This window comes from Bufo gargarizans, chromosome 4 (genome assembly GCF_014858855.1).
Source record: "Bufo gargarizans isolate SCDJY-AF-19 chromosome 4, ASM1485885v1, whole genome shotgun sequence".
NCBI classification, from domain to species: domain Eukaryota; kingdom Metazoa; phylum Chordata; class Amphibia; order Anura; family Bufonidae; genus Bufo; species Bufo gargarizans.
In genome coordinates this window covers 158297283-158312079 of record NC_058083.1, presented here as the reverse complement: position 1 = coordinate 158312079, position 14797 = coordinate 158297283, and the positions used below count along the sequence as shown (strand labels likewise).

Below are 14797 nucleotides of genomic sequence, written 5' to 3'. Positions count from 1 at the left end.
TTTCGGCACATATTGTACTTCATGACACTGGTAAAATAAAGTAAAAAAAATTAATTTTTTTGCATAATAAAATACCTAATTTACCAAAAATTTGGAAAAATTAGCAAATATCAAAGTTTCAGTTTCTCTACTTCTGTAATACATAGTAATACCCCCAAAAATTGTGATGACTTTACATTCCCCATATGTCTACTTCATGTTTATAGCATTTTGGGAATATTTTATTTTTTGGGGATGTTACAAGGGTTAGAAGTTTAGAAACAAATTTTGAGATTTTTCAGAAATCTTCAAAATCCCACTTTTTATGGACCAGTTCAGGTTTGAAGTCACTTTGTGAGGCTTAGATAATAGAAACCTCCCAAAAATGACCCCATTCTAGAAACTACACCCCTCAAGGTATTCAAAACTGTTTTTACAAACTTTTTTAACCCTTTAGGTCTTCCACAAGACTTCATGGCAAAAAGACATACATTTTAAGAATTTAGATTTTTGGGAAAATTTTCCAATATAATCAATTTTTTCCTGGAAAAAAACGAGGGTTAACTGCCAAACAAAACTCAAAATGGGTTGCCCTGCTTCTGTAGTTTGCAGAAATACCCCATATGTGGTCGTAAACTACTGTTTGGCCGAACGGGAGGACATAGAAGGAGGGGAACACCATATGGGTTTTGCAAGGCAGATTTTGCAGGACTGGTTTTGTTTATACCATGTTCCATTTCAAGCCCCCCCTTGTACCCCTAGAATAGAAATTGCAAAAAAGTGACTCCATCTAAGAAAGTACACCCCTCAAGGTATTCAAAACTGGGTTTACAAACTTTGTTAACCCTGTAGGTGTTCCACAAGAGTTAATGGCAGATGGAGAAACAATTTAGAAATTTCTATTTTTTGGAAAATTTTCAATTTTAACCCATTTTTTACAGCAATAAAGTAAGGGTTAACAGCCAAACAAAACTCAATATGGGTTGCCCTGATTCTGTAGTTTGCAGAAACACCCCACATGTGGCCGTAAACTACTGTACGGACACACGGTAGGGCGTAGAAGGAAAGGTGTGCCGTGTGGTTTTTGGAAAGCAGATTTTGCTGGACTAATTTATTTACACCATGTCCCATTTGAAGCCCCCCTGATGCACCCCTAGAGTAGAAACTCCATAAAAGTGACCCCATCTAAGAAACTACACCCCTCAAGGCATTCAAAACTGGTTTTACAAACTTTGTTAACCCTTTAGGTGTTCCACAAGAGTTATTGGCAAATGGAGATGAAATTCGAGAATTTAAATTTTTTGCCAAATTTTTATTTACTCCATTTTTTCCAGTAACAAAGCAAGGGTTAACAGCCAAACAAAAGTCTATATTTATTGCCCAGATTCTGTCGTTTGCAGAAACGCCCCATATGTGGCCGTAAACTACTGTACGGGCACAGTAGGGCGTAGAGGGAAAGGTGCGGCGTGTGGCTTTTAGAAGGCAGATTTTGCTGGACTGGTTTATTTACACTATGTCCCATTTGAAGCCCCCCTGATGCACCCCTAGAGTAGAAACTCCAAAAAAGTGACCCCATTTTAGAAACTACGGGATAGGGTGGCAGTTTTGTTGGTACTATTTTAGGGTACATATGATTTTTGGTTGCTCTATATTACACTTTTTGTGAGGCAAAGTAACAAAAAGTTGCTGTGTTGGCACCATTTTTATTTTTTGTTATTTACAACATTCATCTGACAGGTTAGATCATGTGGTACTTTTATAGAGCAGGTTGTCACGGACGCGACAATACCAAATATGACTTTTTTTGGTTGTTTGTTTCAGTTTTACATAACAAAGCATTTGAAAAAAAAAATGATTCTTTAGTGTCTCCACATTCTGAAAGCCATAGTTTTATTTATTTTTTGGGCGACTGTCTTGTGTAGGGGCTCATTTTTTTCGGGATGAGATGACTGTTTTATTGGCACTATTTTGGGGTGTGTATGACTTTTTGATCGCTTGCTATTACACTTTTTGTGATCTAAGGTGACAATTTTTTTTTACGGTATTCACCTGAGGGGTTAGATCATGTGATATTTTTATAGAGCAGGTTATTACGGACGCAGTGATACCTAATATATATACTTTTTTTTTATTTGTCAGTTTTACACAATGATTTCATTTTTGAAACAAAAAAAATCATGTTTTAGTGTCTCCATAGACTGAGAGCCATTGTTTTTTCAGTTTTTGGGCGATTATCTTAGGTAGGGTCTCATTTTTTGCGGGATAAGATTACGGTTTGATTGGCACTATTTTGGGGTGCATATGACTTTTTGATCGCTTGCTATTACACTTTTTGTGATCTAAGGTGACAAAAAATGGCTTTTTTTACAGTTTTTATTTTTTACGGTATTCACCTGAAGGGTTAGATCATGTGATATTGTTATAGAGCAGGTTATTACGGACGCAGTGATACCTAATATATATACCTTTTTTTTATTTGTCAGTTTTACACAATGATTTCATTTTTGAAACAAAAAAATCATGTTTTAGTGTCTCCATAGTCTGAGAGCCATAGTTTTTTCAGTTTTTGGGCGATTATCTTGGGTAGGGTATGATTTTTGCGGGATGAGATGGCGGTTTGATTGGCACTATTTTGGGGTGCGTATGACTTTTTGATCGCTTGCTACTACACTTTTTGTGATGTAAGATGACAAAAAATGGCTTTTTTTACACCGTTTTTTATTTTTTATTTTTACGGTATTCACCTGAGGGATTAGGTCATGTGATATTTTTATAGAGAAGGTTAATACGGACGCGTCAATACCCAATATAAATATTTTTTTTATTTAAGTTTTACACAATGATTTCATTTTTGAAAAATAATAATGTTTTAGTGTCTTCATAGTCTGAGAGCCATAGTTTTTTCAGTTTTTGGGCGATTGTACTATGTAGGGGCTCATTTTTTGTGGGATGAGGTGACGGTTAGATTGGTACTATTTTGGGGGGCATACGGCGTTTTGATCGCTTGGTGTTGCACTTTTAGTGATGTAAGTTGACAAAAATGGCTTTTTTATACAGTTTTTATTTTTTATGGTGCCTATCGGATGGGGTGGATCATGTAATATATTTATAGAGCCGTTCGTTACGGACGCAGCGATACCTAATATGTGTGTTTTTTCTTTTCTTTTCAATTTTTTATTAGAAAATCAGGGGAATGGGGCTTTTTTTTTTACTTGAAACTTTATTTTTTTATTCCAAACACTTTTTTTTTTTTAACTTTTTTTTTAAAACTTTATTTCTATCCCACTCTGATCCCCTCTGCAATGCATTACAATACATCTGTATTGTAATGCATTGCCTGTTAGTGTATGACACTGAGTCATACACTAACTGGTTGCCTAGGAGACCCAGCCTGAGGCTGGATCTCCTCGGCTCCCGTAGAAGGCAGTTCCCGATGCCGTGCAGGGCATTGGGCAGCCTCTGCACGGCATCGGGCTGCCTTGTCACGCATCGGGTCCCCGCCACAGCAGCTCGGGGACTCGATGCGATCACTCACCTGCCGCAAACAACTTCTATGTCGCGGTCCGCGGCATAGAAAGGGTTAATCCGCCGGCATCGCTGTAAACAGCGATGCCGGCGGATACAGCAGGGGCCCGGCTACCAGGGACTGCCGGACCCCTGCAGTGATCGGGTGCGCTCCGGTGCCCGCCCGATCATCCTGCCGTACATGTAAGGCGGAATGCATTCTGGCAATGCATCCCCCGCCGTACATGTACGGCGTTCTGCGCTAAGGGGTTAATGCAATTCCATTCTATGGTAACTTCTCAAATTTGAACGATTGTCTGTAATCACTCAAGCTAACTGACCTTTTAGTTGGTCTGTGAGGCATCATATAGGTGCTTTCTGTTGCCATCACACCCCAGTAAAGCTTACAATAGAATTTCCCTACTAAATGGCTCACGTGCACACATTGAATTTAACAGGAATTAACATGCCTGTATCTGACTCCGGAGGTAAGTTCATCGACTAAAGGCAAACAATGGATAAAAGGGTTGCCACAAACAATGTAGTCTGTGTTGGAAATGCAAACATGGGTCCCGTGCTGCATATAGGGCAAAACTTGTCATCTAGGTTCTTGTCTGCTCTGCCTGATTTGCAGTTTTTGTAATTTAAGCATTGGCACTGTGTGACACTTGTAGAAATTATTTTAATCGGCACTAGGGCCCCCCCTCCCCGGTTAGGCTACTTTCAGACTAGCATTAATAGGGTCTCAATACCAGAAAAAAACACTTAAGCTTTGTCCCCATTGTCAATGGAGAGAACAAACGTAACTGAATGGAATGCTCCAAAATGCATTCTGTTCTCATATGAGAGAGCAAACCGCAGCATGCTGCAGTTTGCTTTCCGTCCTGGGATGCGAAGCAAGACAGATCCTGTAACCCTGTGCTATGCCAGGATTAGCTGAGTGGAGCAGGCTACGGTCTGTGCCCGCTTCACTAAGCTAAGAGTCCTGCTTGTCAGCGCTTAGCCAAGCAGGCACAGTCTGGAGCCCTCTCGGCTAATCCTGGCATAGCACATGGTTGCATATTGCTGCTCCTGCCTGTACTCAGTGCTCTGCGGTCCCATCAATAAAATGTGTACAGCCCGTGCTTCGTACACAGCCGAGAAGTCAACGGTGTACAGAGAAGTAGATTCTAAGTATCTAAGTAGATTTTAAGTGCACAGCGAAACTTGTGCTTTAGGTAGGGAAAAGTGTAGTAAAAATACAAAAACATTAAAACTATATTACATAAAGTGTTAGGGCATTAGGGACAGGTTAATGAAAATGTATACAAAAGTTGCCCTTTAACTGCATCTACTTTCTTGGAAGTTATTACAAATACTAGAAAATGAATCGTGCCTGTTCACACTATATAATCATGCCTTTTGTTTCCCCCTCCTTAGATTGATGAAGATTCTAGCCTTGTTCCTGAGACAATACAAGGTGGAACATTCAATTTCAATTCGGCTGCCAATGTACCAGCAGAAGGGTTCCAGTTTTAGGAAGAATGGTTGGAAGTTAGGTACAGTGCAGCACTGAAACTGGTTTGATCCATCAAGCTTGGCTCATGGGATCTGCTGCTGCATTAATCGGAGACAGAAATGTGAGGACTTCATTTGGATGACCGTAAAGACCAAATGATGTCAAGATGGCGAGTGGGTGCGAGTGAGAATGAGTGGCAAATATAATGAAAACTTCACACCGAATGCTTATATAGGTTGTGCAGAGGAAAAGGGCTACAGGTCAAAGATCTTCAGTGCCTGAGAGGGATCATTGATCTAACAGAGCAAATGAGGAAAATGCAGTACTGTCATCATCAAGCCTTGTAAGCATTAAAGAAAAACCTATGGGTAGGATGCCCACACAAGTCCAAGGAGAATGAGCCCGGGCCTTGCTAAGAAGCTCCGTATGAATGGACAGCAATGAATGAATGTCCCGGACACTGTGTCGTGGAGCTAGGCTCATTTTTGCAAATGTGAGGCAATTCACTCATGAAGCAGACTCCCAGTCCAGGAGTGGCGTGTGTACGAGAGTATGGGTGTGGTGCTGTATGTGGACGCATGCAAGCTTGAATCGCCTTCAGAGGGTTGATCCTAAACCTAGAAAACAATAAGTTCATAAGTGTTACCTTACACTGGACATCAAAACAAAGACCGCTATAGCAGCAGATTTTGGTTTACTCTGCAGCCTGTGTGCTTTTTTTTTCTTTTTTCTTTTTACTTTTTTTTATTTTATTTTTTTATTTTAGTTTAACTTGTATGGCTTGTATATTTTAAGTTGCTTAGAAAATAAGGAAATTGAAGAAGGCAACCCTGTGCACCTGCACCAGATAAATGTACGATGTTATGCAAACTGTTCCATATCATCAAAGCTGATTTTGTATACAAAGATACGCATGAGAAGTAGACGTTTCCCCTTATTTTCTGTTTCTCCCCAGTTCATGAGATGCCATACAGAAAAAAAGATGGTTTCACGCAATCCTTTCATTTTCATGAGTATATTTGCATGTGGCAACGAGCAGCATAGTTTTCTTTTTTTCCTTAGATACATTTAGAGTCCTGTACTGATGTTTCAGTTGTGGTAGACACTGTGCTGTGTTCAATCCTATTAGTTCTCAAACATTTGTTTTCTATGAAAATGATATGGACACTTCTAAAACGATATTTGGTGCATTTGTACTGCTACGTTCAGATTATTAGGAGGTGTGATTTAGATGTACAAACTGATTCATGGTTTCAACACCTTTCACCTGCCTAAGCCCTTACGTTGTTTTAGTCTTTTATCTATAGATGTAGGCAGCCATGAACAATCTATTTTGAGCCACTTTAGGGAGATAACTTTGTATTTTTTAAAACTTGCATTGAGGAGATGCAAGTGACTTTTAATTGGAAGACTGCCTCGTTCTGAGGTAATGCACACTAAATTAAAAGCAACAGGGATTTCTAGAAATACCAGAACTCTTAATAAGGTGGCTCATTGTAGGAAATGCTGTGCCTTCCCTCTGAGCACAAGTGTTGCATGAACAACCTAGAACTATAGCCACCATTAGCATCAATATCTACCTTTGTGTTAAAGATAACTGGTAAAACACTGTAGAGTGGATACAGATTATTTTGTGAATCTTACTTTGTTGGATTAGAGTATTTTTGCAGCATTCCTTATCATCTGAGACATGGTTACAGTTTAAATCTAGAAACAGAATCTAGCTAGCTTGTAAACATATTCATGTAGAAGACAAGCTAGACTGTCGTGGGAAATAAAGAATAATCCTGAAGACACAATTTCTGATTGCTTTTTTGTCTTTTTATTTTTTTCTGCAGAAGATAAATTTTAGAACCTACTTCATGATGGTTGTGTCTAAGGGCCTGCAAAATAAAAATGGGTACTAGATATTGTGTAGTAACTTCTCATGCACAAAAACTTTACCTTCAACATTTAGATTTTATGGACTCATTGTACAGCGCAAGGAATATCTGCTCATTAAAGGGGATTGTCTGTTGTGATACTGATGGCCTACCCTCAGGATGGGTCATCAGTATCTGATCGGTGGGGGGCTGCCTTCTGAGCTGCAGTATCTAGCATAGCTGCTATCCAGTGTGCTTGGTAAGCTGCAAGGAGGCTGTGGCAAAGACTTAAATGAATCTTTTCCGACCACTATATCAATGCTCTCATCAGCTCCTCCTGCTCTATAACATGTCTGCATGGGCCAGATTTACAAATAGTGGTGCACTTTACACTGTCTAAGAACACTAATCACAATCTTAAGACAAATTTACTACTCTGGCGAAAGGACCTTTTATAAATTTGGAGTATCTTAAATGCTGCGCCAGATTTACGCTAGACTGTTTGTTCGCCACAACGGCCTAGTCTAAGACCAGGTTCACATCACCATTTAGCTTTCTGTTCTTCTGATGTCAGAAGAGCAGGGGAAAAAACGGATCAGTTATTTTGAGTATCAAATATGGTTAGTTTGCATCACTTCTGTCAGATTGGAAAGCTAAACAGTGAAGTGAACCCGGCCTAAATTAATGCCGCTTATAAGTTGTTGTAGTTTGCTCCGAAAATGCACCAACAGCTTATTAAAGTTGGTAAATGTGATGCAAAGCATGCATACTGTTCAGTGCAAAATGCTCCCAAAACTGGCACATATTCAATAGTAAATATGCCTTCATGTTTAATGGGACTATTTTTTTGGGGAAGGGGGGAGGTTGACAGGCAAGTGATTTGCCCATTTAGTTTATGCACATGGATTCCAAAGTATATAGTCAATGTGCACCCATAGTTATTGTCTGATCTTTATCTGAAGTTGGTGCTTTTGGGTCATTTAAAGGCTATGTACACCTTTTTAGAGGCAATTTTTGTTTTAATGGTGCATTGTACTTTTTCATTTGGGCTTTAAAAAAAAATATTTTTTTTTTGTACACAGCGGAGATGCTCTACGGGCAGGATCAAAACTTTCTTATCTTCTGACACTATAAACACATTAAAGCTCAATCCTTATCTTACTGATAATAGTGATAAAGTGATAGTAGGATGCACACAACTAGAAAAACTGTTAACCTTTGGCACAGAACAGGTCAATATTTTTAATAAAGACCAATTGAAAATGATTTTAGACCCAAATGAGTAAAATGCAAGCATAAAAAAATGGTCCCCAAAGGAGCACTTGTGGCTAGATTTATCATTACACTTGGGCCTCATGCACACGACCGTGGTGTTTTGCGGTCTGCAAATTAAGGATCCGCAAAACACGGATGGCGTCTGTGCGTTCTGCAATTTGCGAAACGGCACGGACAGCCTTTAATATATAATATATATATACTTGTTTGCAAAGCGCGGGAAAGAATAGCACATGTTATGTTTTTTCTCCCTAGTGGGGCCACGGAATGGAGCGACTGTTGCAGACAGCACACGGAGTGCTGTCTGCATCTTTTGCGGCCTCATTGAAGTGGATTGGTCCGCATCCGAGCCGCCAAAACGGCCGTATGCATGAGGCTTGCATCTTACGCCACTTCTACATATGTCCAAAGTCACTTTTGGCTGTCAGATTTATTAAGTCCTTTTATTACTGTGATAAATGTGGTTTGACGGTAGCCGTTTATCCTTCAGTAAGCGGTTTTACAAAAGTCGCGTGACTTTTTAATAAAGACGTGCATGTTCTATTAAAGTCGCATAAACGTGGTCCTCACTGGAGTGAAATTGCACACTTTTTTCTAGATTCATTTACATAATAAAACACGCCCACTTTCAGGAAACTGGCGAGCATAGCGCAGAGCCAATAAGTCGCTAATTTTTGCGTAGTTTTAGTGATTGCACAAAAATTTGCGACTTTTTCACTCCATTATTATGACTTGAGCTAATGATACATCTGGACCATAGTCTAAATAATACAGGATTATCCCCATCAACATTTGACATATCCATAGTATACCTCTGGGGCCTATTTCAAGTGGGATGCTATAAATGGAGATTTAGCTATGCATGCACAACTCACTCCATTGACTTCTATGGGTGTTCTGAAAAGAGCGACGCATGTTTATTACTATGCTGTAAATGTTACGATGAGGGTAATGCTTTAAAGGGAGTGTCATCAGAAAACAGCCTATTGTTAAAATCAAGTGTTGAATAAAAAAAAAACATTTTGTATCTTACTATACATATAAAATTTTACCCTACATCCTGCAGTTTTAACACTGGCCACGAAGGAAACCTGTCACCTCCAAAAGTGATATAAAACTGCCAGCATTACCGTATAGCAGGTCAAGTGTGAGCCATAAATTCGTCAATCCATACTCGTGAAAAACGCTTTTTTAGTCTCCCTGAGCGCTCTGTTTGCAGTGAGCTTGAAGTCAAGGGGGCAGCAGCCTCCTTGCTTCAAGTCGAGCAATGCCTGCCCCTTACCCGTCCCCTCCTGACTAGGATTTACATTTACCATTCCTTGGGATCGTGCCTGCAGGGTGCACCGCTTGTGACTGCACAAACCTGTCTCGGGCTCCTGCAGTCAGCTGGGCATAATTTTGTAAACTGCACATGCGTGGGTGGTACTTCTAGTCTGAGATCATCAGTTTTCAGCATTCATGTCATCAAAGGCAGGATTATTACAAAGAGGCCGATCACCTATATATGGATGACATAGATGTTTGTCAAAGCTTATCTATTCTTCCCTTGTACAATGACTTCTGCGCTTCAGATGTCTAGAAATCTCCCTCATGGAAGCCAGTCTTTTGTGTATGGCCCATGCAGCTCCTGTAAAGCATATCTCTAAAGGCTGAAAACAGCAGCTCTGGAAAGATGGCAGCTTCCATAATCATGCACAGAAAATAGAATGAAAAAGGATATGTGCCACTATCTATTTTTAACTGGCAGAAATTTTATAGGTGCTACATCCCCTTTAAACAGAATAACTTCATTAAAAAGGTTGTCTGAGTATTTAAAACTGACATCCTCACGATAGATCATCAGTATCTGATTGGGGGTCCAACCTCGTGGGACCCCTGTCAATCAGCTGTTTGATGGGTCTGTGGCCTGTTCCAGTGACATATTTATCGTTCATGTTCTCTAGGTGCAGCTCAGTCCCATATACTAAGCACAGACGTTATGCAATGGATGGTGCTGTGTGTGCATGTCCTGAAGATCATCAATATTAGAGGCTTGGACAATCTCTCAGTATTAGGGCTCATGCACACGGCCATATGTATTTTGTGATCTGCAAAAAAATACGGATGTCTGTGCATTCTGTATTTTACGGAACAGCTGGCCCCTAATAGAACAGTACTATCCTTGCGCATAAGGTGGACAATAATAGGACATGTTTAATGCTTTCATTTTTTGCTGAACCATTGAAATTAATGGTTCTGCATGTAGTCCGCAAAAAAAACAGAATGGACACTGAAAGAAGATTGTTTTGTGCACGTACCAGTAAAGAACATGAATTTGTCACCCTATTAACTAGGCCCATAGCTGATTCTGCAAGTTGATGTGTATATCAATTCTGCCCGGCTTTATTTTGCAGGCTCTAATGAATAGTTCTAGACATGACCTTACACACCAGGATAAAAGACTGGTGGCTACTGCTACACCATATGCATTTACAGACTAGTCCTTACAATCGCATTGATTTCCAGTAGGGTTTACTCATAGTCTGTAAAACATAATGGTGCCACTGTTCTTACCTTCAAGACCATAGGTTGTTTGTGTTCCCTCCAGTTACTCTCCTATATGGGGAAATTACAAAATCTTGCATAAATGCAATTTTTCACTCGGGGGCGAGCAGCTACTTGTAATTATAGCTGGCTCTGTCCAACCGGTTGCTTTCTTTGAAATCCTGGTTAGGCTACTTTTCACATTTAGCGTTTTCAATTCCGCTATTGAGATTCATCACAGGATCTCAATAGCAGAAGAAAACACTTCAGTTTTGTCCCTATTCATTGTCCAGGTGGACAAAACTGAGTGCATTCCATTCCGTTTGGTTGCACTCCCATCACGGACAGAATAACGCAATAGAAAACTGATCCGTCCACCATTGACTTTCAGTGGTGTTCATGAGGGATCCGTCATGGCTATATGTCATAATGCAACCGGATCCGTTCACGATGGATGCATGTGGTTGTATTATTGTAACGGAAGTGTTTTTGCTTAGATTGTGAGCCCCATTGGGGACAGTTGGAAGCTAATGTCTGTAAAGCGCTGCGGAATATAGTAGCGCTACAGAAGTGCATAAAATAAATAAAATCCATGACGGGTCCGCAAAAAAACGCAAATGTGAAAGTAGCCTTATTTGTAGAAGTGTTAATGTTCTCTCCATTGCTGTTATAGAAATGGTTGCTTGTAAATGACTGACTTTTGACTGATGTGTGCATATCTAGCTTGCAAAGGCGTTACAGTCCAGCTTGGGTCACACTTCCTGCACTGCCACAAATTGTGACCAAACCTTAACACATGGTGATGGTCTTCACGCTAGCTGTTGGGTTGCAGTCGTATAGTGATAGTTTTGTTTTGCGATATAACTTCTTTAATGTAGGTAAATTGACAAATATTTGGTTAGGTATTTCACCTGATTGGAATGGCTAAAAAGAGGTTCATCTTTTCCAAATGAGACATATGCCCCATGAAGATACAGACATGGCTATGCATGGTGCATCCAAGGGACACAGCAGCTTCTAGTAAATCTGTTTTAATATGCAGCAGAATGGTAACTGAAATTGACTTGCTGCTCCTGAAATAGAAAATTCATAGTAACTTGCTGTGTGGATGCAGTAGGGAGCAGGTACTGTAAGTGTGAATTTTCTCATTCAGGAAGCAGGCTGTGGACATAGATAAAAATAAGTTACTGGAAAACTTCTTTAAGACAACTGAGGGAACACTTGTGATGGGGTGATCGCTCCTGTTCATGGAGCAGTTGTAGCTTCTAGTCCACAAACACTTTATGCGAAGTTTAGATGCACGTCTGAAGTTTGTTCCATACATCTAGTTAAGGTATCGTCCATAACTTTGTGAATATGTAAATATGTCAGTGGTCCATTAAATGTTAAGGTAGGTGGGGCAAATAAAAGAACACTCGATGTTCTGATGCAATGGACTGTAAGTGAACCAAGGTGAGGATATTCTCTCATTGAAAACCACAACTTCCTCTTCTTGGTGTTAAAGAGACAACTCTGTCAGAAAGGTAGTGGTTTTTGTTTTGTTTTTTAACTCTCCTAGAAAACACATCAAACTGTCAGCAGTCTGTAGTAGGATTATAAAACTGTATTTTTGGTACAATGCACCAAAAGCCTGAAAAGACTTATTCAATTGGCCGTGTCATGTAAGTGATACTCCTGAAGTCAATCGTGCCCGCCCCCTTTACTGCCTCTTAGAGGCCCTTTCACCGATTTATGACATTGTGAACGAAGTATACAGACATGTAGAGCGGTGCCCGGGGATCTCACTGCACTTACTATTATCCCTGGGCGCCACGCCGTTCTCCTGCTATGCCCTCCGGTATCTCCGGTTGCAAAGTTATGGTAGGCGGAGTCTGCCCTTGTTCTGCTGTAGCGCTGGCCAATCGCATTGCAGAGCTCACAGCCTGGGAGAAAATAACCTCCCAGGCTGTGAGCTCTGTGCTGCGATTGGCCAGCGCTACAGCAGAACAAGGGCAGACTCCGCCTACCATAACTTTGTGACTGAAATCTCCGCCTACTATAACTTAGTGACCGGAGATACCGCAGGGCATAGCGGGAGAACGGAGCGGTGCCCAGGGATAATAGTAAGTGCAGTGAGATCCCCGGGCGCTGCTCTCCATGTCTGTATACTTAGTTCACAATGTCAGGATCGGTGAATGCTCCTCTTTAATGTTTGTTAGGCTTTCCAATTCCTTCACTACTGGATGCTCAAACGTAGTCTTGGGCGTGCGCTGTGTCCCTGCAATGCCGGTGCCTGTGAACTGTTCAACTCTGCTGTGAGTTTTCAGAGGCTCAATGTTCAGACACGCGCACATGAGTCTAAAGCGCCCGGCGGTGAAGGAATTGGACATTCTATCAATCAAATGCTAAGGGGAGAGAAAGGGGTGGGGCGCGCTTGACTTCAAGACTATCGTTTTTACATAGCGCGGCCAGTTGAATAAGTCGCTTTTTGGACTTTTGGTGCATTGTACAGAAAAGACAGACCTTTATAATTAGAGATGAGCGAATTTCAGGTTATAAAATGAGTTTACTGCTAAAAGGTAAATTGTTATGGATTCTGTTACCATGGACCATAATGCAATTCTCTGACGGAATGCATAACAGAATACCTTTAGAGGCATCCCGTCATAGAATTGCATTATCGTTCCGTGGTAACAGAATCCGTAATACAGTTCAGCTTATACCAGTAAACGATTGTGAATGAATTTCAAAATATGAAACTCTCTTATCTCTATTATAATCGTACTACAGGCTGCAATAAGGTACTGCTGGCGGTTTAATGTGTTTTCTAGGCGACAGGGTTCCCTTTAATAAATATACCCACAGAAGAGCATTGCATTTATCAGTGTAATGTTCAAATTAAGTCACTAATCCCTCTTTCCTCTCTGGTCACTGAAGAGAATGTTAAAGGGGTATTCCAATCTCACATTGATGACTTATTTCTAGGATGTGCTATCGATGTCGGATAGGTGCAAGTCCCACCATAGACCCGCTCCGACTCCTATAGCAGTGAATGGAGGACATGTCCTGCATGTGCAGTGTGTTCTTTTGCTTTTGGGGCCTTGTTCTGGACATAAGAGCGGGTCCCAGTGGTGAACACCTTTGTGACATTCATTGATTGCATATCCTAGTGATATATGCCATCAATGTCTGAGATGGGTATAACCCTTTAAGACCCAGGGCAGGGAGTAGAATACATGAAGTGACATCAAAAATTATCTGACAGCATTTACCCATCTTTTATAAATAAAAATGTACATAGAACATGCACATACAGGCTGTTAATGTGGTAAATATACTGGATGGTATTGTCCTTTTAACAAAGTGGAGTCTAGTTTACTGCAGGAGAGACTTTTCATGGTTTGAGATTATAGCTGCAGTGGTGACTCTAGAAACAATATATATGGGGGGGGCACATAACATACAACAGTCAAAAATGTGTCGGGGGGGGGGGGGGGGCACTAATTTTCACCACTTAATCATGCTACTGAAAAATAAATAAATAAGATTACAAAATACGAGAGTATTGTGGTATGCAAGGATACCTTTTTATTGTACTAACCTAATACTTAAAAGACAAATTTCTAGAGTTTTCCTTTCGTCCACGGTATTGCTTCAGACCTGAGAGAGAGAGAAACGCACTCAAACTTTTCTTTATCGTTTAAAGCAGTTTCATCAAACGCCAGGGCTGTGTAAATAACCCCCATATGTTAAACATGTCACTAAAGAAGACCAATGAACAGACACTCACAGGCTTATTCACAAAAGGGTGAAGAGTTTGGAGAAGGGAACAATCTAGGACAACATAACTGAATAGGAAAGTAAGTGTAATTGGAGAATTTTTTTTTTCAAATCGGCTGTTGTCCTATATTGGTCACTTCACCCTTTTGTGAAATAACCCTGTGGGTTTTGGTGTGTGCAACTATAGCTACTTTCACACTTGTGTTCGAGGCGGATCCGTCTGGTGTCTGCACAGACGGATCCGATCCTATAATGCAGACAATGGGATCCGTCTGCAAAGTTAGTGAAAGTTGTGAAAGTTAGTCAGACGGATCCGTCCAGACTTTACATTGAAAGTCAATAGGGGACGGATCCGTTTGAAATTGAGCCATATTTTGTCAACTTCAAACGGATCCGT

At 40.5% G+C, this 14797-nt stretch overlaps 1 protein-coding gene across 1 annotated transcript in view; it reads left to right on the top strand.

The window, feature by feature from the left end:
• The window catches only part of KPNA4 (karyopherin subunit alpha 4), a 39278-nt gene extending 32498 nt beyond the window's left edge, over positions 1 to 6780 (top strand). Inside the window, exon 17 of the mRNA XM_044288823.1 lies at positions 4903 to 6780. Within this exon, the coding sequence (XP_044144758.1) occupies positions 4903 to 5001 (99 nt within the window). The 3' untranslated portion in view covers positions 5002 to 6780. The remainder of the gene's footprint in view (positions 1 to 4902) is intronic.
• The last annotated feature ends 8017 nt before the right edge of the window (positions 6781 to 14797 follow it).